Here is a 27,904-nt window from a genome sequence, read left to right as displayed (position 1 = left end):
CATCGGAACAGAGTGCGGCTTGGAAGTGTTTGCTGAATCCTTGGAGAATGGAGGGGGAATTTTGAAAAGAGAAGGCAGGAACCGGACCTTTGATGGAAACAGCACCCACTGGCAACAGGTCGTGGCTGGTCTGAGTCCAAGTAAAAGACCACTGCGCAGGAAGCCGTATCTCTGCGGCCAGCCCTTTCCTGTGCAGTGGTCCTTTCTCCTCAGCAGTGGCCCAAAGAGGCTCCCCTACCACCCAGGGCTTCTCATCGTCCACAGGATGGGTCAAAAGCCCAAGTACCGCCTGGTGCGACACATTCTCGCCAAGCTTGGCAGAGGGACATTTTGGAGGAGAGACGATTTTTGACAGTGATGCTAATATGCACGCCTATCACATAAACCAAGTGCTTAGAAGAGGGTCTGACACACAGCAGGTGACCAATAAATGGCAGATATTATGATCGTTATGATCACCCAGGACAGAATTCTGGTGACATTGTCCCAACTTCTCCTTACCTCTAAGCTGCCCCTACATCGAACTACCCCAGACTTTGGGCAGATTTTCCTGATTACAGGTTTCTTTTTAGCTGCTATGCAGTCTGGGAAAGAAATCAACTCTCAACTCTTTTCACTGTTTGACAATCAGAAGGAGAGAATGTAAGCAGGGGGTTCACAAGCCAGTGAAATTCATAGTTAATGATTTTGTTCCTCATTCCCGAGATAAAGAAAGGGACTAAAAATCTGGGCCAAAGAGGAAGACAGGGATTTATTTAGATATTTTAAATCTCTAGACCTCAACACAAGTCATCAGGAAATTACAAAATCATTTAGTGGGTTTTTTTTTAAATAAGTAAATAAATTAAAGCTCACTGATTCTCCCCTGAGGATACAGTTACAGCTCTGAATTTTTAAGTTAATTATATACATTTCAAGTTGCCACCTTCTTTCTATAATTCTAAGTTGAATCTAAGACATACTAGCACGGATGGACAAAAACAGACAGACAAGTAGATAGACAGACACAAAGATATTCATAACAGCCCATAAGTGGCAAATCATTATAATTACACAACAAAGCAAATATTGTGAAAATCTATAGGATATGAGTATGAATAAAAGGGGTTTATGACATCTATGAAAACCAAGTTAACTACTTAGAAAAGACCCAGTAGAGGCAAGTTGCTTTAAAAGAAATTGTTGATAATGTTAGCCACCATATACAAAAATAGATTTAAAAGAGAGTTTCTTCTGTAGGGCACAAAGAACTATGTTCAATATCTTGTAATAACCTTTAATGAAAAAGAATATGAAAAAGGAATATACGTATGTATACGCATGACTGGGATATGGTGCTGTACACCAGAAATTGACACATTGTAACTGACAGTACTTCAATTCAAAAAAATAATTTTAAAAATGTTTTAATTAAAAAAAAGAAGTTGGTGGTGTACTGGAGAGCACTGCAAAGGATTGCATTTTTGAGATCATAAAAGTCAATAAGGATGTCTGTACATAGATGGTTTCAACGGTGGTGAAGTTCTCTTCCCACATTAATGAAACTGAACCTGGGAATGATAGAAAATACACTATTGGATGATTCATGAGGCAAATACACAGAACTCCAATCAGCGGGGCTCCTAGTCAAAGAAGCCTTGGCCCTGCACAAAAGATTGGCAAATTGATGTTCATTTACTATATTTGAAGTTAGATGTTTTAATTTCAAGAATGTTTGTATCTTTCTCTTTTGAAATAATCTGCCACTTTATATGACTTAAGGTCTGGTCAATCTACAGATTCTACAGATTCTACTGTAGATCCCTACAGCTTCTACTGTAAAAATCCATATTTTTTCATCAAATTGTTTGTTAAAAGGAATGAGGGGTAAGACAGGAAGACGGGGCCGTGTTCACTTTTTACTTCACATTCTCCACTGTGTAGAGTCAAGACAAAATAAAGGTTTCATAAGTTTTGTTTCTGTTTTTCAATGAATTGACTCCAAAATCTTTTCTTGGGTGGGAGGTAGAGCAGGTGTGGGTAAGGAGCAAACAGAATAAACATTTTTTTTAAAAAGATCAAATTTGGGAAATCCTCCTACCTTCTTGTAGCTCAGAGCCCATCCCAGAAATGGAAGCCCTGGTGCCTACAATCTCAGGGCAGAGCTGGTTCTTAATCTTGCTTCCCACAACGGTGAGTTGCAAAAAAGATTCGAGGGAGATGACATACTTCCAAGGAGGATGGGACGCTATCTTCTCCAGATCTGAGTTCTCTGAGGCAATCTGGGTACCCACTGCATAGATGGTAACCCCTGCCCTGCGGAGGAGAGAAGCGGGCCTGGACACTCTGTCTTGGGAGGAGCTTTCTGTGATGACCACGGCTACCTGCTGTACACCTTGCAAGGATCGGCTGCCCTTCTCCTGAATGAAAACCTCATTCCTCAGGAAATCCAAAGCAGCACCGGTCTTGGTCCTTCCCCTTCTCCCCCTGTAGGTTAATTTGTCCAGATGCTCCAAGATCTTGGCTGGATCCTGAAATGTATCCAGTGAAAACTCAAGCTGTGGTTCCTCGCTGTAGAAGACCAAGCCAATTCTCACAACCTCTGGATGAAATCTTAGAGAGCGGATGGTGGTCTTTAAGAAACTGACAACTTGTTGGAAATTCAAGTGCCTGTGCCTGGGAAATTCCTCAATGAGGAATACCAAGTCAGCCGGGACTGCAGTCGGACACGCTATAAACAAACGAACAGAAAGGGCGTTAGCATGAGGACAGAATAATAAAGACAACATTCATTTTGTATACAAAAGCTGTATTATTCTCTGTTTCTATATACTGTAATAATAAACTTAGCATTGTAAATTGCAATCATGTATCTTATACTAACGTATTAATGCACGTTAGAATTTAGTGGAAGCCTTTGTAAAGACCATCATTTTGCAGGACAGTCAAAGAACATCCCGGGGTTCAAAATTTTTCACATGGAAGTGTGCTCACATCACTTGCAAAATACATAAATATGTGAATATCCACAAGAAAGCACTTTAAGGTCATTTTCAATTCATTTAAGTCCACTAGAAGCATCTGAGTCTTGCTTGACTAGTTTTTTCTTTATTTTGGGGGTTTCAGGAAACCCTGGGTCAAATTCTCTTTTATAAGGCCTGAGAACTTTTTGATTTAATCATTGTTCCTCTTTTGGTGAAAGATGGAGATAATCAATGGTGACTATTAATTTATGCACCATTCTCTGATAAATTTCAGGTCATTTTAACAGAGGTAACATGAAATCTTGCAGGTTTCTGTGAAAAATCTTGGTCCAAAAATTGAAGTAACTGGCTGTTTCATTTTGCTATGAAAGAACCATCCTTTTAGCCTGCCCCAAATTGGGTAATGGGGTTCTGACTGCATCAACTCCCTTCTAAGAGAAGTCCAGAGCCCTCCCTCCCAATGTAAGGCAGGGCCTAATGTAGGGAAACCCACTGTGTCCGCATACCCATAAGGTCCAAACCTATCTACCGTATGAAAACAGAAATCTCCTTAGCAGAGAGTCAAAACCGCGTGCAGAAGGCTGAAACCAGTGCGTAGGCAACTAAGTATCGTGAAACAAAATTTAGAGAAGAGAATACAGGAAGGCCAGAATAACCCCTGGACCTATCTTGATGTCCTGAAATTTTCCCTTTGGTCCTCTCTTTTTTAATAAAGAATCAAAAATTGGATGGACCTAGAGATGATCATACTAAGTGAAGTAAGTCAGACAGAGAAAGACAAATATCACACGGTATCACTTATACGTGGAACCTAAAAAAATTACACAAGTGAACTTATTTACAAAACTGAAAGAGACTCACAGACATAGACAACAAACTCATGGTGACCAAAGGGGAAAGGAGGGGGAGGGATAAATTAGGAGTTTGGGATTTGCAGATACAAACTACTATACATAAAATAGATAAACAACAAGGACCTCCTATATAGCACAGGGAACTACATTCAATATCTTGTAATAACCTGTGTTGAAAAAGGATCTGAGTGTGTATGTGTGTGTGTGTGTATAACTGAATCACTTTGCTGTACACCAGAAACTAACACAAAATTGTAAATCAACTATAATTCAATTTTTAAAATTTTAAAAAGAATCAAAGATCAATCCTAGATTTAAAAAGAGGGTATTGCCCTTGATTTTTATGTCTGAAACACCTTCTCCAGAAACTGCAAGCACCTTTGACTTCTCCCTTCCTTCACCTGCTGGTGCCAGGCACTATTATTCTCCTGTGAAGAGGTCTCCAGGACTTACCCTGTTTCCTCATGATCAGAGCCACCACTCCCTAGACCCAGGCACCCTCTCTGTGGACAGATGACAGCTCAGCCTTGAAGTCCTTCTGAGCCATGTAGAATCCACCCTGCCCACTGAAGGCTTCCTTCAAGCCCACTTTGGTCATGATTTTTCTTGCTTAAAAACCTACGGTGACTTTCCAGTGCCTTTGGAACCCCATAATCAGGGTTCATCCTACATAATCCAATCTCATCCCTCACTATTTCTAAACCCTCCCCCCACGCCCAATTGGCTCCATTTTTTTCACTTTCCTCCACACCCATCCAGCCCACCCCTACTTGCACCCCCTTACCCTGCTCTTCTCCTTACCACGAGGCTCCTCCTTTCTCCCTGTATATTAAATACGTTTAAAAGCTCACCCATTGTTGAGGGACCAACACAAATACTCCCAGGTCAGGTTCTCTGCTGCACCCTCCTTTTGCTCTATTTCTACTTAAAGTAATGCTCGTAAGTGCTTCTTAGTGCCTTATTATCTCTCTGGATTTTCCTCTTCTTGTCTCACTGTGTTTGTCTTTTCTGCCTAAAAAATGCCAAGGACCCTGGAGCTCTGGATGTTGAGACTCTGGGCAGAGCAATGACAGTTCAGACAAAGGAGGAAGCGATCACTTCTAGTTGTGGGGCTGCTCTGTCAAGAAGGCAATTTAAGAACTGAAGGATAAAGGGTTTTTTATATTTTGGGGGGGAGGGGGGGTAATTAGGTTGATTGACTGTAACAAAGGTGGTGAGGATTGAACCCAGGACCTCGTGTATGCTAAGCACATACTCTGTTGCTGAGTTACACCTTCCCTCCTGAAGGATAAGGGTTTGATGGTAGGCATTTCAGACTGATGGGGTAGTGTGTTCAACAGCAGAGACAGAGGTGGAAAAGTATGACACATATACAGCAAATGGTGAGCTGTTCAGCTTGGCTAGTGGTTAGAATGCATAAAGGGGCTTATCAGGAGATAAAGCTCAGTAGTTCTCTACCAACAGAGTGGAACCCTTCCCCAGGGGATAGTTAGAAGTATATGGTGGTGTTTTAGATTATCGTAAGATTCAGGGATGCTACTGGCAGGAATTAGGCATGTTAAACCTTCAGCAACTCACAGGACCATCCTACGCTATGAACTGGATCATTCAAAATGCCAACAGCATCTCCCCTGAGCATCTTGAATGCCAAACTAGGGAGGGACTTCATTTAATCTATGGTGAAAAGCCTGACTGCCCCTTCTTCTGGAAAAGGCATATGGTAACTTGGATTATTGTTCAGAAATACTCACTCCCTACACCTCACTTCATGAGAGGAATATATTTTTAAAGTTTTTTTTAATTTTTATTTTTTAATGGAGGTACTGGGGACTGAATCTACATTCTTCCATATCCAGTTATATCCAACCCCCCAACTCAGGAATGTATTTTCTTACTCCACTAATGACGAGATAGCCATATGACCCTCTTTAGCCAATGGAATATCAGCAGACAATGAAGCAGAAGTCTGAAAACTGCTTATGCAGTTGGGTTTTCTCTCTTACACCTCTGTAATCACCATGAGATGGATATGCCCAGACTAGCCCAGTGACCCCAGGAGGAAGGGGAGAGCTATGGAGCAGAACCAAACGTAGATCAGCCAACTCTCAGCCAAACCCCATTCCTGTGAATAAGCCCAGGCAGGATGAGTAAAGCCCAGTGAAGCTGAGCCCAGCGAAGCTCAGCTGATCCATGAAAATAAATGTTTCTTTTCAGCCACTGACTTTTTGGATGGCTTGTTATGCAGCATCCTTAGCTAGTGACCATAATTATCCTCAACAAGTGACCATAATTATCCACTCCAAGGTAAGTGCCTGAGGCAAACCCATGCCTCTTCCTCTCCCCATCCATTGATGCTACTGTCCTGGCACTAGGAACCCAGAATGCCCTCTCCTCTGCTCTTTCCCCAGACTCTCCTATTATGCTGAGACCACCTGGTGGCTCACACACCGAGGGACCAAACCTTACCTGCTATCGGCTCCTTCTCTGCCTCGCTGTTGAACTTGAGCTGCCCAGTCCCTTGGATCACTGAGCTCATATCCTGTGTCACCTGTCTGACACCATCTTGTCCTTGCATCTCATATACAAGGGGTGGGGTCCCCATCCCCTCCAGCTCTCTCCTGTCAAAGTCTTGGACACCCACGGACATGACTTTCACGCCTTTCTCCCTCAGTGTCTGTGCTGCATCCCCGACCTCATCTCCAGATCTGCCTGAGGTGATGACCACTGCATACTGGGGAATGCCCTGGAGAAACCGGCTTCCTGCTGCCTCCTGGAAGAAGGTCTGATGAATGTATCGCAGAGCTTTGCCCGTCCTCCTGGGACCTCCCCGGAGCACAAAGTGATCATGGATGTGACCAGTCATCTCATCCTGGGTCTGGTAGGTATTAAGCAAAAATTCTGTGTGACCTTGGCCACCGTACTGAGCCAGCCCAATCCGGTACTTGTCCCTGCCAACATCCAGCATGCCCACCACCCTGGAGATGAAATTCCGCATCCACTGGAAACTGGTCCACGATGTGTTCTGTGACGTGTCAGCGAGAAAGACTACATCTGCATAGGGCTGGGTGTATTCTGGAAATAAAGAGAGAATGGGGAGGGAAAGACACAGGGGAGAAAGCATATCAAATCAAGACCTCATGAACATTGAATACAAAGTACTTTTAATCCTCATTAACCATCCTACTAGGCAAGTATTAGCACCTTCACTGTGCAAATGAGAAAAGTGAAGTGAAAACGTGACGCTGCTTGTCATACTCACATAACTAGAAAGTGGCAAAGCCAGGATTTTAAAAACAGGTCTTCTGCTGGAGAGGGTGTGGAGAAAAGGGAACCCTCCTACACGATTGGTGGGAATGTAGTTTGGTGCAGCCATTATGGAAAACAGTATGGAGGTTCTTAAAAAACTAAACATAGACCTGCCATACGATCCAGCAGTCCCACTCCTGGGCATATATCTGGAGAAAACTAATTTGAAAAGACACATGCACCCCAACGTTCACAGCAGCACTATTTATAATTGCCAAGACATGGAAGCAACCTAAATGTCCATCAACAGATGACTGGATAAGGAAGTTGTGGTATATATACAATGGGATACCGCTCAGCCATAAAAAAGAATAAAATAATGTCATTTGCTGCAATGTGGATAGATTTAGAGATTATCCTATAAAGGCAAATATCATATGATATCACTGATATTTGGAATCTAAAAAACAATGACATAAACAAACTTATTCACAAAGCAGGAACAGACTCACAGACATAGAAAACAAACTTATGGTTAACAAAGGGGAAGGGGGTGAAGGATAAATTAGGAGTTTGGGATTAGCAGATACAAACTATTATATACAGTGTAGATAAACAACAAAGTTCTTCTGTAGAGCACAGGGAACTATATTCAGTATCCTGTAATAACCCATAATGAAAAAGAATACATACATATATATATATATAACTATATATATAACAGTATATAACTATACTGTACACCAGAACCTAACACAACATTGTAAATCAACTATACTGCAATTAAAAAAAAGGTCTTCCAGACGCCACAACACGCTGTTTCCTCTGAACAGCATGGTAGGATGCTCTGTCCTATCCATGAGAACTCTGTTAATTTCAGTCCACAGCTCAGATGCTCCTTCATCCAGGAAACACCCTCACATCCTCCAGTGATGGTGAACACCTCCTGGTGCTGCCCTCCCGCTACACTCAGTGGCTCTTGGCCTGTATTACAATTAGGCGTCCTGGTTGAAATGTTGGATTTTGACACAACTTCTTACCTTTAATCTTGCTCTCCACCACCGAGCACAGAGTCTGAAGAATGCTTCCAGAGAAATCCTGCAGGATGTTGAAGTTTTCAGTGTTGAAGAGGAACTTCTCAAATGGTTCACTGGCTATCTTTTGCAACTCCTGGACATCCTGGACGTTGACCCCAACCACGTACACAACAACCCCGTCTTCTTTCAACCATTCAGCTGCCTCCTGGACTTCATCATTTGACTCCCCATCTGTGACCAGGATAACTATCTGGGGAACCCTGTCCTTGGCCCGGCTGCCAGCCACCTCAGTCAAGTAGTTGGTCCTGATGAACTCCAGGGCACTCCCCGTGTTTGTGCCTCCCGTCCGGTAGGGCAGATTCCGGATCTGCTCCAGGACCACACTCTTCAGAGGATACTGGTTCAGCCGAAAGGCTGGGTAGATGTTGTCATTATACTGAGCAAGTCCCACTCGAACCTGGTCACTGCTGATGTCAAGCCCCAAGACTACAGAGTGAAGGAAGTTCTTCACTTTCTGGAAGTTCTGGGGCCCGATGCTGGTCGAACTGTCTACTAGGAAGACAATGTCGGCCAGGACTGCTTCTCCGCAAGCTGCAAGAGAGGATAAAAGGGGCAGGGTCTGTGGGTCTTCACTCAAAATGCTTAGAACCAGGGGAGCCAGACTGTGAACAGAAAAGGAGCGAAATGCCAGGAACCCTGTACACAGTGGTCCTCAGACACCCTGAGCGACAGCATGCTCGGAGCAGTGACAGCACCCCTGGATCTAGGAATAATATTATCCTAGGAACAGATATTTTTTCCTTCAAAAGCAGACTTACACTACATCCATATGGAGACCATCATAAAGCCCACAGGGTTTATAAAAAGGGTTGGAAAGTCTTTGATCATTGATTGGAGAGGAGCATAAAGTGTAGACAGTTTAGTGAAATTTTACTATTAAAATTAAACATGCACACATATGGAAGGCATATGGGGGAGGGATGAATAGAAGATCAGAAGTAGATCAGAAATAAGAGGAAAGCCTTGTACCTGGAGAGATGTGGCCAACAGCTGGAGCTGCATTTACCAAAGTATTACAGAGTTCCTGCTGCAGTTTCGGGGCCAGGCTGCCCAGACCAGAGAGGCTGGGAACAATGGAGACAAATTTCTCGGCAGGGCGACTTGCAATCTCCCCGAGCTCCGCGGATCCCGCGTCTCCGACGCCCACCGCATAGAGGAGGATGCCCGCCCTCCTAAAGGCCTCGGCTTGATCCCACGCATGGTCCTCCGGCTGGCCTGTGCTGAGCACCAGGGCAACCTGGGGCACGCCCTGGCTCGCGCGGCTCCCCGCTGTCTCCTGGAAGTGATGATCCAGGAGGAACTGCAGGGCCAGGCCCAACTTGTGGCCCCCAGGCTTAAATGGAAACCTCTGGATGTGTCTCAGCACTTCGCCTTTGCGGTGGTAGGTGGAAAGGAGGAACTCGGACCGGGGCTCGTCACCGTACTGGGCCAGCCCCACGCGGACCGCCTCTCGGCTGACCTTGAAGCTGTTGACCACCATGTACAAGAAGCCCCGCACACTGCGGGTGTCCTGGGGGTTGATGCTGGTGTCCACCAGAAACACGACATCTCCCACAGTGGCCTCCCTGCAGACTGGGGGAGAGAGTCCACTTGAGATGAAACATTACAAAATTGATAGCCAAGACATGGAAACAACCTAAATGTCCATCAACAGATGACTAGATAAAGAAGTTCTGGTATAATTATGCAATGGAATACTACTAAGCCATGAAAAAGAATAAAATAATGCCATTTGCAGCAACAGGGATGGACCTAGAGGTTGTCACACTAAGTGAAGTAAGTCAGACAGAGAAAGGCAAATATCATATGATATCACTTATATGTGGAATCTTAAAAAAAATGATTTAAATGAACTTATTTACAAAACAGAAAGAGACTCACAGACATAGAAAACAAACAGGGTTACCAAAGCAGAAAGGAGGGAGGGATAAATTAGGAGTTTGGGATTAGCAGATATAAACTTATATATATATAAGTTTAACAGCAAGTTTAATATATATATTAGATTAACAGCAAGATCCTACTGCATAGCACAGGGAAATATATTCAATAGTTTATAATAACCTATATTGAAAAAGAATCTGAAAAAGAACATATACATGAATAACTGAATCACTTTACTGACACCTGAAACTAACACAACATTGTAAATCAACTATACTTCAATTTAAAAGAAATACTGTTTCCTCTATTGAGTTTCCTTTCCCCCTTTTCTCTTTCTTTTTTTCTTCTGGTAAATTCCATAGAATCACGTTCTTTTATCTTGGTTTGTAATGAAGCATCCATCTGTGTGCTTATTTGATTAATCACAATCTCCCCAGCTAAACTGTGAGTTCCATGAAAGCAGATGCCATACGTTTTGTTTGTCCACCACTCAAGTGTCATACGTAGAGTAGTCACCCAAAAAATATTTGAAGAAGGAAATGTTTGGGAAAGAGAGAGGGAGAGAGGGAGGGAGAAGGGAGAAGGCATCCTTGCAAGGATGGAAGTATTGAACATTAATGAAACCAAATAAGGGAATCAGACAATTTTAGAGCTAGAATAATCCTATGAGACTCTGCCATGCAATACTATAGCCACGAAGTACATGTGGCTATTGAGCACTTGAAATGTAGCTAGCATGGACATATTTCACAGAACTAGAACAAATCATAATAAAATTTATGTGGAACCATCAAAGACCTAGAATTGCCAAAGCATTACTGAAGAGAAAGAAAGAGGCTGGAGGAATAACTCTCCCAGACTTCAGACAATACTATAGAGCTACAGTCATCAAGACAGCATGGTATTGGTACCAAAACAGACCTATAGACCAATGGAACAGAATAGAGAGCCCAGAAATGAACCCACAAACTTTTGGTCAACTAATCTTTGACAAAGGAGGCAAGAATATACAATGGAATAAAGACAGTCTCTTCAGCAAATGGTGTTGGGAAAACTGGACAGCAGCATGTAAAACAATGAAGCTAGAACACTCCCTTACACCATATACAAAAATCAACTCAAAATGGATCAAAGACTTAAACATAAGACAAGATACAATAAACCTCCTAGAGGAAAACATAGGCAAAACATTATCTGACATACATTTCAAAAATTTTCTCCTAGAAGAAATAAAAGCAAGAACAAACAAATGGGACCTAATGAAACTTATAAGCTTCTGCACAACAAAGGAAACCATAAGTAAAACAAAACGAATGGGAGAAAATTTTTGCAAATGAAACCGACAAAGGCTTGATCTCTAGAATATATAAGCAGCTCATACGACTCAATAAGAAAAAAATAAACAACCCAATCCAAAAATGGGCAGAAGACCTAAACAAGCAATTCTCCAAGGAAGACATACAAATGATCAAAAGGCACATGAAAAAATGCTCAATATCACTAATTATCAGAGAAATGCAAATCAAAACTACAATGAGGTATCACCTCACACCAGTCAGAATGGCCGTCATTCAAAAATCCACAAATGACAAATGCTGGAGAGGCTGTGGAGAAAGGGGAACCCTCCTACACTGCTGGTGGGAATGCAGTTTGGTGCAGCCACTATGGAAAACAGTGTGGAGATTCCTCAAAAGACTAGGAATAGACTTACCCTATGACCCAGGAATCCCACTCCTGGGCTTGTATCCAGAAGGAACCCTACTTCAGGATGACACCTGCACCCCAATGTTCATAGCAGCACTATATACAATAGCCAAGACATGGAAACAGCCTAAATGTCCATCAACAGGTGACTGGATAAAGAAGAAGTGGTATATTTATACAATGGAATACTACTCAGCCATAAAAACCGACAACATAATGCCATTTGCAGCAACTTGGATGCTCCTGGAGAATGTCATTCTAAGTGAAGTAAGCCAGAAAGAGAAAGAAAAATACCATATGAGATCGCTCATATGTGGAATCTAAAAAACAAACAAACAAACAAACAAAAACAAAGCGTAACTACAGGACAGAAATAGACTCATAGACAGAGAATACAGACTTGTGGTTGCCAGGGGGTTGGAGGGTGGGAAGGGATAGACTGGGATTTCAAAATTGTAGAATAGATAAACAAGATTACACTGTATAGCACAGGGAAATATACACAAAAAGTTATGATAACTCACAGAGAAAAAAATGTGACAATGAGTGTGTATATGTCCATGAATGACTGAAAAATTGTGCTAAACACTGGAATTTGACACAACATTGTAAAGTGATTATAAGTCAATAAAAAATGTTAAAAAAAAAAAAAAAAGAAATGTAGCTAGCATGAGGTTGAGGGGGAGGGTATAGCTCAGTGGTAGAGCACATGCTTAGCACACATGAGGTCCTGGGCTCAATCCCTAGTACCTCCATTAAAAAAGAAAGAAAGAAAAGAGAAAAAATGTTTTTAAATGTAGCTAGTATGATTGAAATGAAATTTTAAATTTTACTGAATTTTAATTTAATTTAAATAGTCACACGTGGTAGGGGTGATATTTAGTTCAAGTAGTAGAATGCATGACTAGCATGCACAAGGTCCTAGGTTCAATCCCCAGTATCTCCTCTAAAAAATAAATAGATAAATAAACCTTATTACGCTCCCCCGCAAAATAAATAAATAAGTAAAGTCACATGTGCCTAGTGGCCACTGTGTTGAACACTGCAAGTTTAGTAGGCATTCCATGAGAATTGCCCCACAGGTAGATATATTTCTAATGTATTTGTGGGAGGCAATCAGCTCCGTGTCCTTCTGTTCCGCCATCTTGAAGCCCGTCTCCCAGTGCAAGTTTAGAATAATGAATTCAACTCATCCATCAAAGTAAGTCACGTAAATCTGTTCAAAGAGCCAGTACTAGAAACTAGCGCCCATGACATGCACTCCCTATCCTAGACTGTCAGAGAGAAGGTTAAATGCAAGGGGGAAGGATATAGCTTAGTGGGAGAGCACTTGCCTTGCATGTACAAGGTCCTGGACTCAATTCCCAGTACCTCTATTTAACAAATTAAACTTAATTACCCCCCGCAAAAAAAGAAGATTAAATTCAAAGTCCATCTTATGGAAAAACAAAGATCACTTGAGCATTAGGTGAGAGTTAGGCAGAGAAGGGCTGGAGAAGGTTGGTGTAATTCATGGATGATAAACACATTTGTCACTTCCAGAGTCCTGAGTCCCACCTCTCAGAGGTTTGCCTCATCTTGATCACAAGGCCAAGGGAAGTCAAGATTACTGAAAAGGTAGATAATAAATGAGCTTAAGGTCCTTTAAGCTTTACTTCCCTTTGACCCTCCAAAATGTATTCCTCTTGGGAGGAGAGGATTCAGTAAGAACTCCAGGCATGGCTGACTGGTTGATCCCCTTAAAATCTCTTTCAGAAAGAAATCAAACACAGACCAGGAAGTGTGTCCCTGATCTTTCCAATCAGGAGACACCTCATGGTTGTGGAATTTATTTTTTAGGCAAATAAGTGTTAATTTCCTCAGGTACAATGTGAGAGCTGTATTACATTTTCATGCAGTGTGACTTTAGAAGGTGTTCAAGGCGTGAGAAGCCTTGCTGTCACAGCTGCTGCTCACGGTGAGAGGACTCCAAGTCCGCGGGAAACCCAGAGAGCTTTGTGTTTTTTCCCCAACAAATAACAGTCTGTGCAATTATGCTTGAATATTTAAACCTCAATACTGTCTCACTGGGAGCTTCAGGCTACTCCTACAATCTTCTCTTAGTGATTCCATATTGAAAAGTCCCAATGATCTGTTACAATGACTGCAAAAAAAGGAATGCAGAGATGTCACCAGCCCTCGGAAAAGCTATCCATCTTGCGATGACAATTACCACTCAGAAGACCACAGTCGAAGGAGACAAAGCAAGATGCAGAGTCAGTAGAAAAGCCCCACATTTACAAAAGCACCTGAGAGCCTGGTAACACATTCAGAAGGGTAGCATTTTTTAATATCTATTTTATGTCATTTGAGGTTAAGCTTTGGGAGAAAAAAAAAAATGAAGTGCCCACCATTTGCAAAAAGCTGCCAGATTCTAAGGTCCCCTGAAAAGAATCATTTCCCTTTGGTTAATTACGAAACTCCTGTAATATTTTCTTTTAATATTGTCACTACCACTAGATTCCTGGCAAGGTTATTATTTTTGGCTTAAAGAATGCATTACCAATTCTCTGTGACTTGACGCCAAAACTCGCCGCAAGGAAGACGATCCCCCAAAATGTCTTCCAAGTCTCCATTCTAGATGTGATGTGCCCCTGGAGAGAAGAAACCTCACAATTAAATTCATGTCTTCACACACTTAAAGTGATTGCATCATATTGTTTATTCATTATACCTCAATACAGTTGATTTTTCTAAAAAAATGCAACTATGTCTTTCCCCAGACCAACAAAACCTTTATAAAAATTAAGGAGGACATGTTGCCACATCATTTCAGTTGTGCGAGGAAAGTGGTCTTGCTGACCCAACTCAGGAAGAATTTTGTAAACACTTGGAGTATATACCTCAGACCTCAACTGTTTGAGTTATCCAGATATGGCTATAAAAGGAGAAAGTATATAGGGTATGAAGTAGAGCTACTGTTTCTCACACTCAATTCATTTGGTGGAACATAAACCTTTCTGGATGATTTCGCTTGTGTTTTTATACAAGCGTTGGATGACCTGATAAACATTGTGGCATGCAGAAATACTCAAGTAGCTCAGAAGCACATCTGCCTGATAAAATCAGCATAGCCTGAAAATACTTTTTAAGCTCCCAGAGGGAGCAGGACACCAGACTTCCCCCCACCCCAAAGCTTGATCTATTTTCGAAGGCTCTCACGTATGTGATCCACTCCCAATTCCATTTCTAATTTTTGACTCTAAGAAAGTCCATATGTTTAAAAATAAGAACAACACAGCAATCATATTGCATGAGCTGTTCCAACTGGAGCAGGGAACACCTCATCTTTATCTTCTTAGCAAGCCAACCTCACAGCCATCCTCAGCAGAATTAGTGGGGTTAAAAGTAAGGATTCTTGGAGACAGACTGCCTGGGTTTGAATCCCAGATCTGCTGCTTAAGGGTTGATCTTGGACCAGTTGCTTCACTTCTCAGTTTCCCCATTTGTAAAATGGGGGCAATAATAACACCTACCTCATAGTCTTGTGATCGGGGTCATATGAGTCCATTATTGTAAAGCACTTTAACCCATGCCTGGCTCATGGAAAGCACTCTTTAAGTGCTCGTTAAATAAGTCTTCTTGGAAACCCAATATGTAAAAATAGAAACAGATTCCCCCTACTTTGAGACTCAGAGTCTGTGGAGGTAAAAGAACACTAATGCTTTGTTATTAATAAAGCAGTTATTTTGTTGTTTATATTTTACTTCCTCTTTTTTATTTAATTGATCTCATTTTCATTTTCAGTTGGTTGCTGCTTTGTGCTAATATCTCCATGTTCCTCACCTCAAATCTGGGAAAGGCCAGCAAAGAAGGCCTTCCTCTGCACCTTTTGTTGATAGAAATGAAGAAATCAGGTCCCAGAAAAGTGTAAGATGCATCCCCGGGCTACACAGGCATGCACCATCAGGTTCTGTTCTAGGTGACCTGACTCCAGGTCCAGCGCATGGCTGGACGTCTACTTCAAACCCCTCAGTGAAAATCTACAAGTCCAGACTCACTCAGCTCCCCAGAGTCCACGTCATGCAGAATGAAGACCTGGGAGCAATTTGCCTTGGGGTAAGATGTGAGCTCAAGCCCTTTATTCACCAATGAGGTCTTCAAGGAGCACGATATTTTGTCCAAAACATGGTATGAGGTGCTCCAGAGAATGGAATTACAAACCTTGCTTTCGTGTTTAGAGACGTGAACTATCCTTGAGGGGAGAGAAATTTTACATACTGGACACAATAAAAAATATCCAGTAAACCTTAAAGGGTTTTCTTTAAACTCATCAAAGAGCTTAGGCAAGAATCTCACAGAGTCTAAATCACTTTGCAGTCTTGGGCCCTTTAAGCAGAATATCGTGTGGAAATGATATCACGATGCCCAGAAACAGCAGCCACACAACAGCTGAGGTCCTCTTTGCAGAAGGGGTAAGTGCATCCACCGTGTCTCCCTAAGGACACACTTCTACTGTGCATTTACTCCTTGAGAATAACTCAAGGGTGTGAGATAACTTCATCAGATTTATTATTTTATGCCAACAGAAAATGCTGGGTAAAGTCATGACTTCAAAGTAAGCCCACAGCCCTTAATTCTGGTTTCAGCCTGATCTCTTGCTCTTTGGAGCTGAGCAAGCTGGCTCCCCTTTCAAGGTTTATGTGATGCCTCTAAGGCACTTGGCACTGGCTTGGGTGTCCCTAGAGCGCTCGGCACTGGCTGGGTGACACTTAGCATACTGCCCACTCTATTACAAACCTTCTCCAGCATATCAATCCAGTGATTTTTCCAATAAGTAGATGTGATAAAATTGGATTTCTCTGTTCCTCATTGATGTTTCTACATCAATCTCCCATTGTAACTTGAAAGAAAATACTTTAGGAATAAATTTTCTCAGGAGCAAAATGAAAGACAAATGACAAACTGGGAGAAAACTTTCCAACTCACGTAATGGGCAAGGTGATAATAGTCTTAAAATACAAAAGTTTCTTTAAAAACATAGCAAAAACCCCAATGACCCAGTTGAATAATGGACAAAGGGCATAAATAGTTAACAGAAAAGGAATATAAATGGCTTTAAACTTGTGCAAAGATATTGTCTCATTCATAATAAGATGCAAATAGGAACTGCTGTGTAAATTGTAAATTAATACAAACTTTTAAAATGTTAAATGCACGTGACCTTTACTCAAGAATTTCATCCCTAAGAATTTATCCTACAGATACAATTGCATTATGATGTATATACAGGGTTACTCATTACACTATTGTTTGTAATAGCAAAAAAAAGGAAACTGCTCAAATATTTATCAATAAAGACTAGCTACATTTTTGTAAAAAAAAAAAAAGAATAAATGTTCTGTTCTTCAACAAACTTTCATCTAATGGCAAATAAATGAAAGTGTGAATCTTAAAGAATGGACTGTTCTAATGGGTTAAGGGCAATATGAGGGTAAAGAGACTGAAAGTTTGAAAGGGCCAGAAAGAATGATCCAAGTTATATTCATATGTTATGACTATGATTACTATGATTGCTATTATTACAATAAGATATTGTACTTCAATTTTTCAAGCTCTTGGGTCTAAGAAGTTAGATGATATATAAAGCTTTCAAGTATGGTATCCACATTTTTATATTATACTATGTCCTAATTATTAGCATTAATGCAATTAGTCAAAAGAAATGAGAAATACTTTTAGTCAGTGGTAAATAAAGCAATGGAGCTGTTTATGGAAACCTAGTGGAAAAGTCAAACATTTATAAACATTTTACAGCTGTGCATATGCGTGTGTTATATCAGTGAAGAGAAAAATGTCTGTAGATTGACTTAGTACCTACATCGTATCTACTATTTCATGAGGATGTTTATATCTAATTTAAGCTGTGGAAGGGGGATTGAATTTACACATGTAGGACTCATCATGGAGGCAAAAAATAAAGTCATTAAATGAATTGCATAGGATACTGACTCTTTCTGGAAATAATTCTAGTGAGTTTGGCTTAGAGAGAAACTCCTCTCAAACTATGTTGCTCAAGTAGTTAACTGAACAATCTAATTTTTAAGATTAATTCATTCAATTTTTAAAAATTTACTTTGCAACCACCATAGGAATCACTGATTCAGGGAAGAATCATTGAGAAATTTTAACATTGTTGGGTAAAAGTGTGTTGGGAAACAGAATTTTAACACAGTTTTCAAGTTTCTCCTGACAAGTTATTATATATTGCAAAGGGCAAAAATTATACATTACAAAGGGCAAAAAAGTACAATGGTGAACATGGTGGACACTTCACCAGGTGATCAAAATTAATATCAACAGGAAGAGGATAAACTAATACCACACGCTTCCTGACATGATGCATGAGAAAACTCAGCATCACTTATATGGTAGTCCTCCTCAAAATCCATGCTCTAGATCTAATAATGAGGAAACGATCATATAAATCAAAACTTGGGGACAGTCTTCTAAACAACTGGCCAGTACCCCTCAAAAGCACAGAAGAACTGAGGAACCAGTCTCACGAGTCGTGACAACTAAAAGCAGTGGGTGATCTTGGATTGGGGATAAAAGTGCTATCAAGTGCCTTCAAGAGACAATAGGTAAAATTTTAATATAGACTGAAGATTACATAATTATTCTGTTTCAATCATTGTGTTATAGTCATGTAAGACAAAGTCCTTGTTATTAAGAAATACACACCAGGAGGGTGGGTATAGCTCAGTGGTAGAGCACACTTGTAGCATGCAAGAGGTCCTGGGTTCAATCCCCAGTACCTCCATTTAAAAAAAAGAAATATACATGATATATTATGGGGCAGAGGGTCTTAAAGTCAGTAACCTACTCTCAAATGTTCAGCAGAATTAATTCAGAGAGAAAGAGAGGGGAGAGGGAAAAACTATTGCAATATCCTTGCTACTTTTTTATTATGTCTACTGCGTGGCAGACAATATGTCAGGCACTAGAAACAACAGATTAAAGAAATAGTTCTTTTCTTCAGAGGACTTGGAGCACTCATGGAGAGAAAGAGATGGATAAATTACAATATCATGGAGTGAACAATATAATATCGAAATCCCTGCAAGGTCCTGAGGATCACGGTGGGTGAGCATCTCCCATCACTTGGTTGAAAGCTTCCCAGAGCAAGATATCGTTGGAGCTGAGACTTGAAGGATGAGTAGAAATTTGCAAGTGAGCAAGAGGAGAAAGGGCATTCCAGGCAGGAGGACAGCGTGTGCAAGGATGGCGGAGAAGGGTTAGACAGCCCAAACGGGCTCATCCAATGCCTCTGGAGCTAAGGTTTGGCATGCAGGGGACTTGTTAAGGGGACGTGGTGCTCACACACCTGTGCTGTCTAAGGTATGGTGGGTCTAATGGGGACCTTGGTTTTCCGAAATGCCTGAGACAAGGTGGGATGGAAGAGGACCTGGACAGAGTTTCTCAGTCTGCAACCATAAAGCTCCTTCACTTCATTTAATTAGACCAACATTGCTTTCTATACCAGTCTCCTTCAAGGTGTCTGTTCTTTCCCTGTAGACCCCTCAACAATAAAATGAAAAGTTATCCACCTCTAATGATCTAGGCCAGGGGCTCCCAGACGTGAGCATTGTGTCGGCATCGCCCAGAGGACCTGCCAAAGCCCATCTTCCCAGACCTCACCCCAGAGTTTCTGGTTCACTAGGTCTGGGGTGGGACCTGAGATTCTGCAACTTTAACAAGCTCCTGGTTGATAATGATGCTGTTGGTCCGTGGACCACACTTTGAAAACCTCTTTTCTATGAGTTTAGCATGCAATGGTTCCCACTCAGGCAGAGGTCCGCTTCAGCTACCTTCAGCGGCATCTCTGGCTCCACATGGAGAAAACCAAGTGTCTATTATCAACTAAGTGGGAAAAGATGATCAATTAAAGACTGTTTTCTTTATAGAGACATGACTAAGAGGTAAGCAGAAGCTTCAAAATTTGGACAGAAGACCCGATGCAAATGTGCAAAATTAATTTAACACATTTTTAAATTGCTTTCTATTTTATTTCTTTATTTTATTTTATTTTATTCTCTGAAACCCGGAGATATGTTCTCTTTTCATTTCATATTTTTTCTGGTCACTTAAGCAGGCTTATTTTAAGCACTGTATTTTGAGCTTTCTCACAAGACAGTCCTGTTGTGTACCACATCTGGGCAACAGGAAGTTCCAGAAGGCAAACAATTGGGGGACATGAACAGATTCTTCTATACACATCACATTAGAAGCCACGTAGTATGTTTGACAGTTGAAAACAGAAACGAAAGGTTAGCCTTAATGTATTGCATAAACGTTAACGTTTGCTTTCTGTGCCCATTCACAGATCTCACGGCGGCTTGGATATATACACAGCTTTGGGGTAGAATATTTGTGGGAGGCTGTGTCAAACATTTCAATGACAATTAATGTGTTATTAGGCTCAGGAAAAAAATAAGAAGATGCGGAATCACGGAGCATCCTTCCAGGAAGGGGTAAGGATTACAGTGCCGGAGCTCATCAGCACGCGGAGGGCGCGATAAACAGGGCTGATGACGCTGCTGCTCCCACTGGCTGTGCTGATTACAAGGTTGGCACACAGTTCATTTGTGAGGTGTTTAAAATTGTGGAACCAAACAAAATCTCGGCTGTTGGGCAGTTTTCAACTATCCGAGGCGCTCTGCATATCCCGATTTCTCTAGTTTCCCATAATGCCTGGTTCTACCTCAATTATGCCACTTGCCATATTACGTGTCTTTGTCTACTTGACTGTGTCCCTGTCTTGACTTAGCCCCTCCTGGGCTGTGGACACACAGAGGGTGGAGCCTTGGCCTGAGAAGTCTTTGTAGTCCTAGATACCTTGAAGCCAGCTGATAAATCTTTTCCTCTTACTATCACTGTATAAGTGATTGGACAGAGTGCTGAACGATTCTGTTCAAAGAAAAAAGAATATTTACTCAAACTCTTTCAACTGGGGGGTGGCTTATAAACTCTATTTCCCCAGCATTTCATGAGCTCAGACTCATCAGAGAAAAGGGAATGACTAGCCTATCTTTCTGAGGCATTTCATTCAGGAAGGATGCCTCAGTCCACGAGGCAGATAAGGCCTTTCCAAAGACCTGGGCGGGTCTGGGCTCTCTGACACGCAGTGTGACCTGTCACCAGGAAACACAGAGCAGGCCAGGGGGTGAACAAGAGTGAGATGTGATGACCCTCTGCAATTGTCTAGGCTAGCATCCTGGACCCAGTCCTTTTTTTTTTGCATGTCCTTTAAGAAGAAGGTTGCTCCAGACACTGGCGAGAAAGCGTAGTATAGAGCAGGGAAAATTGCACAGAATTTGACTTTGAATTTTCTGGCTCAAGACTCAGCCCTGCCACATCTTTGTTACGTGGCTTCCTGGAAGTCATCTGAACTCTCTAAACCTCAGTTCCATCAGCATAAAAGAGAGACAATGTTAACTTGCCATCTCTACTCGGCGGGGCTCTTGTGAAGTCGTCGCAAGCTAATGGGGGAGGAAGAATTTTGTAAAAAGCCAGAAAACCTTGAGAGGTTACCATCACCTTTGTCAAGCAATAATATACGGAGCAAAATCACCTAAATATAGTCTGTCCTCATTGACAAGACCAAACCTCACCATTTTCTATTCCAAGAGAAATGTGTTGCTTGAATCCAGGGGCTGTGACTACATGTTTGTTTCATTAAGCCTAGAAAGTAACCACGCTAGGATGAAAGCGAGATTTTGGACTGTAACAGACATTTTAGACCAGGGAGAGAAGACTCTCTAAATCAAAGGAGTGGGGTGCCAGGTGTGCCACCAAGCTGGTGGCCCTGTGGTCATCTGGGTGAGATAAGCTCTTGTTAACTAGCTGACTATGTTCTTTTTTTTTTTTAATTGAAATATAGTTGGTTTACAAAGTTGGGTTAATATCTGGTGTACAGCATAATGATTCATTTATACATATATATATTCCTTTTCATACTCTTTTTCATTATACATTATTTACAACATACTGACTATAGTCCCCTGTGCTATACATTAAGACCTTGTTGTTTATCTATTTTATATTTAGTATCTACAAATTCCAAACTCCCAATTTATCCCTCCTCACCCCCTTTCCCCCTGGTAATCACAAGTTTGTTTTCTATGTCTGTGAATCTGTCTCTGTTTTGTAAATAAGTTCATTTGTGTTCTTTTTTCCCCCACATATAAGTAATATCATATGGTATTTTTCTTTCTCTTTCTAGTTTACTTCACTTAGAATGACAATCTCTAGGTCCATCCATGTTGCTGCAAATGGCATTATTTTATTCTTTTTTATGGCTGATATATATATATATCTCATATCTTTCTTATCCAGACATCTGTCAATGGACATTTAGGTTGTTTCCATGTCTTGGCTATTGTAAATTGTGCTGCTATAAACACTGGGGTGCATGTGTCTTTTTGAATTAAGGTTCCCTCTGGATATGTTCCCAGGAGTGGGGTTGCTGGATCATATGGTAACCCTATTTTTAGTTTTTTGGGGAATCGCCACACTGTTTTCCACAGTGGCTGTACCAAATCACGTTCCCACCAAAAGTGTAGGAGGGTTCCCTTTTCTCCACACTCTCTCTCCAGCATTTATCGTTTGTGGACTTTTTAATAATGGCCATTCTGACTGATGTGAGGTGAAGGTAGTTTTGACTTGTCTTTCTCTGGAAATTAGTGATATTGAGCACTTTTTCATGTGTCTATTTAGCTGTCTGTGTTTTTTGAGCTAAATTGTTCCCTTTTGTCTCCAGGACTTCCTCTTAAAATAACTAAGGGCTTAAAATAATTAATTCTTTGTATCTTTTTGAATACATTAGTTTATAATAAAATTTTTATTATTTCTGCCAGTTTTATTGAGGTATATATTTTTTAACATTTTTGTTGATTTATAATCACTTTACAATGTTGTGTCAAATTCCAGTATAGAGCACAATTTTTCAGTTATACATGAACATACATACATTCATCGTCACATTATAATAAAATTTTTAAGACAAATTTTAAAAATACCCATTAAATCTGGCAGCACAAATCCATCCAGCTCTCAGAATGATGATGTTTCTTTATAGACCGTGGGATGCACTGGCTCAGGTACAAACCTTTCTAAAGTTTACACAGTTATCATCTGCAGACTGAGATGATGTTACTTCTTCCTTCCCTCTTCCTAGAAGTCTGCATGCCATTCCTCAGCCCCAGTGCATGATGTGCACACGTGCCCACACTCCCATACAAACACACACACCTGGCACCTCTTATTCATCTTGTAAATCCAGCTCAAATGTCACCTCACTAGCTCAAGCCTGAAAGGAAATTACTCTCTGTCCTGTGCTTCCTCTGAACCTCGTATGCTTGTTTCAATGAACTGGAATTTGTTAAGACTGAGTCTTCATCACCGATCTATGCTCAGCACCTAGGACAGTTCCCTTCTCTGCTCATTCTTTTTTCTTTTTTTTCTTTTTTCTCCCTTCTGTCCTTCTTCCTTCCCTCCCTCCCCTCTTTTCTCCCAGTTCATGCAGCTGCCCCCATGCTTGTCATAACACAGCCCCCAACCATGCAGTTCTCATTAACTCCTCTCTTGTCCACACACCCTAAACCCAAACTCTCAGGAAATCCCCTTGGCTCTGCCTCTAAAGCTGTAGGTCTAGAAACAGATCCTCTCCACTCCTACTGCAAACAGCCTGGGTCAAGCCACTGTCACCTTTCTTGCTTGATTACTACAACCTTCACCGGTCTCCCTGCTTTTAACTTTTCTTCCAGAAGTCAATTCTCAACACATATCCAGGGAAGTCCTTTAAAAACCTAGTCATCGCCACACAAATCCTTCCAGTGCCTCCTTGCTTTACTCAGAGTAAAAAGACAAAATTAAAATAGGCTAGAAGACCTATATTCCAGTCCCCAGTTTTCTCTTTGACTCATCTCTTACCTTGTTTTTGGGGGTTTTATTTTTTACCGTGTTCATTATACTCTGATCACATTAGCCTACTGGCTGTTCTTCAAAAAAGCCAGTTACACTCACTGGTTAGGGTCTCTGCACATACTGTTTCTTCCATCTGGAACACCATTCCCCATATGCCCACATGGCCAGTTCCCTCGCCTCCCTCAATCTTTGCTCAGTGTCACCATCTCAGAAAGGTCCACCCCAGCCTTCTACTTAGAAGTACTACCCACCTTCGTCCCCTCAGCACACCCAACCCCGTCCCTGCCCCGCGTTTCCTCCCTTCCCATGGCTCCTATCAACTCCTAATGTGCTTTATAATATTTATCATGGTTTTTATTAATTATCTATTGTCATATCCCCACCCTCAGCTGGACTATAACACCATGAGGCATCTTTTTGTTTCCATGCTGTATCCCCAGCACCTGGCATATAGTAGGTCCTCAAGCCACTCAAATATTTGTTGCATAAATTCATTTGCTCAGGAAAAAATGACTTCCTGTTCTTAAGGGAGAATGTTCTGTACAAAAAAGTTAGAGGTCCTCTGGGGAAATTGGTGCCCCCTAGACCATTATTTTTCAATAAAAGGAGGACCAAGCCAACTGGGTCCATGTCTACATTTTAATTAGAGGTATATTTTTAATTCATCTGTGTTAAAAATATAATCAGAACAAACAGCATAAAACTAAAAATTTGGCAAATTTGCAGAATGAGTAAAACCAGATCATGGGCACCATATTTGAAAGGGACTTGATGTGAGACCTTTGAGAAATTGAGGCTGGAGCTAGTCTGTGACCAGCCCATGCCCAAGCTGGGGGATAGATGCAGCTGGAATGGTGACTTTTTTAAAACACATATATCCAGAGGAAACTCTAATTCGAAAATATACATGCACCCCAGTGTTCACAGCAGCATTATTTACAATAGCCAAGACATGGAAGCAACCTAAATGTCCATGGACAAATGAATGTATAAAGAAGTTGTGGTATATTTATATAATGGAATATTACTCAGCCATAAAAAAGAGCGAAATACTGCCATTTGTAGCAACATGGATGGACTGGAGATGATCATACTAAAATACCATATGATATCACTTGTATGTGGAATCTAAAAAAATAACACAAATGAACTTATTTACAAAACAGACTCACAGACATAGACAACAAACTTATGGTTACCGGGGGGAAAGGAGGTGGAGGGATAAAGTGGGAGTTTGGGATTTCTATATACACAGTACTGTATATAAAATACATAAACAACAGGCACATAGTGTATGGCACAGGAAACTATATTCAATACCTTGAAAATGGCCTATAATGAAATAGAATGTGAAAAGGAATATATATATATATACATGTATAAATGAATCACTATGCTGTACACCAGAAACTAACACAACATTGTAAGCCAACTATACTTCAATGAAAGAAAAACCAAAAACTAAAATTGAAAAATTAAAGAATAAAACTCACAGCCACAAAAATTTTCTTAGCTCAAATGTAAGAAACAAGATAAGGTTGGAAAGTTTGGGCAAAACAATTTCCTTCCTGTATGATCTTTTTAAAAGGAGTCATTGTGTTTTTAAGGTCAGGATATTTCAGGCCAAAATATCAGGCAGACAATATTCAGTTTCACTTCTAAATGACTAAATGATCTAAATGACTCTGTAATGTAATGTAAAGTCACACCTGCAAACTGTGAAAATGGAGACAGGGTCCCACCCCTCCTGGCCAGTGGCAGAAGAAACCCAGCCTTAAACCTTCCAACGCCCACTCCTGTGAGTCAGAAACCACCAGAAAGAGCTCTGTGATGGCAGAATAATTTCAAAGGCCTGGGGGCTACACACTCAGGGGCTGAAACAAAAAAAAGGGTCCTTCTGTATTTTGTGTTCCCAGGGCCTGTTTCTTAGCCTCAAGAATCAATACAAAAAAGAATTAAAAGGTGATAGATTTATCTTTCTTTTGTAGAATCTGTGGAACAATTCTCAGCCAGTAGTTAATAATTCTTTCACCCCCACACCTTAATAGTCATCACCATCCCTGTGTTTGTTCCACGAATTGAAATGTAGAACTCTCAGTCCAACTCTCAGTCCCGGTTCTCTAAAGATTGCACACAAAATCTAATCCTGATCAATTTCACAGTAATTTCTTGAAGTGCTTTATAAAAATAAACATTCTAAGCGGGGAGGGTATAGCTCAGTGGTAGAGTTTATGCTTGCCATGCACAAGGTCTTGGGTTCAATTCCCAGAGCCTCCGTTAAAAAAACTAAATTAAAAAATATGTAAATAAACCTAATTACCTCCCCTCTAAAAAAAAATAAAAATAAATTTTAGAAAAAAAAATTCTTGAACTCTAGTAAGTGATACACATGCTGCAATATTTAGGGAGAAGCATGCTGATGTTGATAATTTACTTTAAAATGCATTTTAAAAAGATAGATTAATGGATAGACAGAAGGATGGATATATGATTGAACTACTATATTAAAACGTAATGGTGATTCTGGGTGAGGCGTATACATGCATACCCTGTGGATTTTAAAGATTTTGCCATGTTTGAAATTTTTCATAAACAATTCAAATAATCATTTAAGTGATTTATCAAAATTGTGTATGGTAGTCAAATTATATTAACCCTGGCAAGCTAGACAGAAGAAAACAACTCCTGCTTCCAACTCAAAATTCCCCCATTGCCCTGGGAATGCTCTGAGTGGGAGTCATTTTTCACCTGAGTTTTCTATCTCTGCTAAGCTTATTCGTTCATTAAATATTTAGTGTTTTCTCTTTCCTTTGGTCTTTAACCACGCTACACTAATCTTCACTTTCAAAGTCTCCCAAAGATTTGCACCAATGAAATAAGTCCTGGAACTTACATGAGTCCCCACAACTTAAGTCAGTTTCCCCTGTCCACACAGATGGTAAATTTCAGGCACAGATCTCAAAATATTTCACAGCTTCCTGCTCAGTAAAAGCTCAGAGACTTACAGACTGCTTTATCATAGTTTTCTTTGTAGAGGTTACTCTTTCTCTGTATCTAACAGATAACTCTTTGGGTTTTCACTCTGTGTCTTTATCCCCATCTCAGTTTCTCTCCATCTCTTTGCTGTCCGTGGTCTCTCAGTCTCTATCTCTTTCTCCTCTCTCTGTCTATGTCTCTCTGTCTCTCTGCCTGGAAATGAAAGAGAAGCAGTGCATTTGCAAAAACAAGTGGAAACAAACTAGAGTTTCCACCTACAGAAAACTCCCTGGGAAAGAGAATTTCCTCTTACCTGGCAGAACCTTTCTGGTTGATCCTTTCAATTGCTCCTTCTTGTCTTCATCCCTTAAGAAGCTGTTTAAGCCTCAGGGATTCCCTAGAGTACCGAAAGGCTCAAGGGCACATGACATTCCAGCTTTTCCAGTGTTTAATACTCTCCTTGGGGAAAGGGAGGGGGGCCAGGGGAGGAGCAAAGACTGTGTTTATGCTGGTGGACACATCACTTGTGCTCACACAGGCTTTTTATTGCCGTTATGTAAAAATGGTCCTTCATTCTGGAAACACTGGTCTTAAAAATGAGCACAAATTGACACAACGTTGTAAACTGTAAACACTGTCATTTTTTTTACTTCAATTTAAAAAAAGGTCATATTCATACTAAGCCTCAATAAATAATTTCTAAAACTCAAAAGAAAAATGGAGGTAGAAGTCAAAAGAACTAAAATGACAAGTTACCTAAGCAAAAGAGGTCCTAATTTTCTGGTTAACGTTTTTTAAATCATTTGAAAACAATAGGATTATGAGGCAATACATATAACATAGCTGCAATTCAAAGCTGAATTATTAGCGTCCCTTTAACTTATAAAAGTGGGGTGGTCTTTTACAAGTATAAGTATCTTACACCCAGTAGACTGTTGGTTGTCTTTGTGGGCACCAATAAAAACAAAATGAAAACACAAAAATAAAAATTGAGTAAAAGCATGCCAGGGAGAACATTCTCCAAAAATAGTAGTAATAACAATAAAGTAATATAAATGAAACTAGTCTTTTTAATTTTAATTGAGATTTCTTAGAATTAAAAATCATCATAATCATTCCTAATTCATTGTTTAGTCTCCACCTAAAGTCTCTAGACTATAAGCTCCTTGAGAGCAGGGACTGGGTACCATTCATCTTTGGGTGGTACATATTC

At 40.7% G+C, this 27,904-nt stretch overlaps 1 protein-coding gene across 4 annotated transcripts in view; it reads right to left on the bottom strand.

Moving 5' to 3' along the window:
- Positions 1–27,089, bottom strand: part of LOC102518573 (collagen alpha-4(VI) chain) — a 110,518-nt gene extending 83,429 nt beyond the window's left edge. For all 4 annotated transcript variants that reach the window (XM_032489275.1, XM_032489288.1, XM_032489282.1 and 1 more), the window contains exons 1-6: positions 27,005–27,089; positions 14,291–14,381; positions 9,130–9,732; positions 8,104–8,691; positions 6,284–6,889; positions 2,081–2,710 (exon numbers count right to left, since the gene is read on the bottom strand). In XM_032489275.1, the coding sequence (XP_032345166.1) occupies positions 2,081–2,710; positions 6,284–6,889; positions 8,104–8,691; positions 9,130–9,732; positions 14,291–14,363 (2,500 nt within the window). In that variant the 5' untranslated portion in view covers positions 14,364–14,381; positions 27,005–27,089. The remainder of the gene's footprint in view (positions 1–2,080; positions 2,711–6,283; positions 6,890–8,103; positions 8,692–9,129; positions 9,733–14,290; positions 14,382–27,004) is intronic.
- Between the last annotated feature and the right edge of the window lie 815 nt (positions 27,090–27,904).

Source organism: Camelus ferus, chromosome 1 (assembly GCF_009834535.1).
Source record: "Camelus ferus isolate YT-003-E chromosome 1, BCGSAC_Cfer_1.0, whole genome shotgun sequence".
NCBI classification, from domain to species: domain Eukaryota; kingdom Metazoa; phylum Chordata; class Mammalia; order Artiodactyla; family Camelidae; genus Camelus; species Camelus ferus.
Note: the sequence above shows the minus strand (reverse complement) of the source record. Positions and strands in the feature narration are given on the sequence as shown.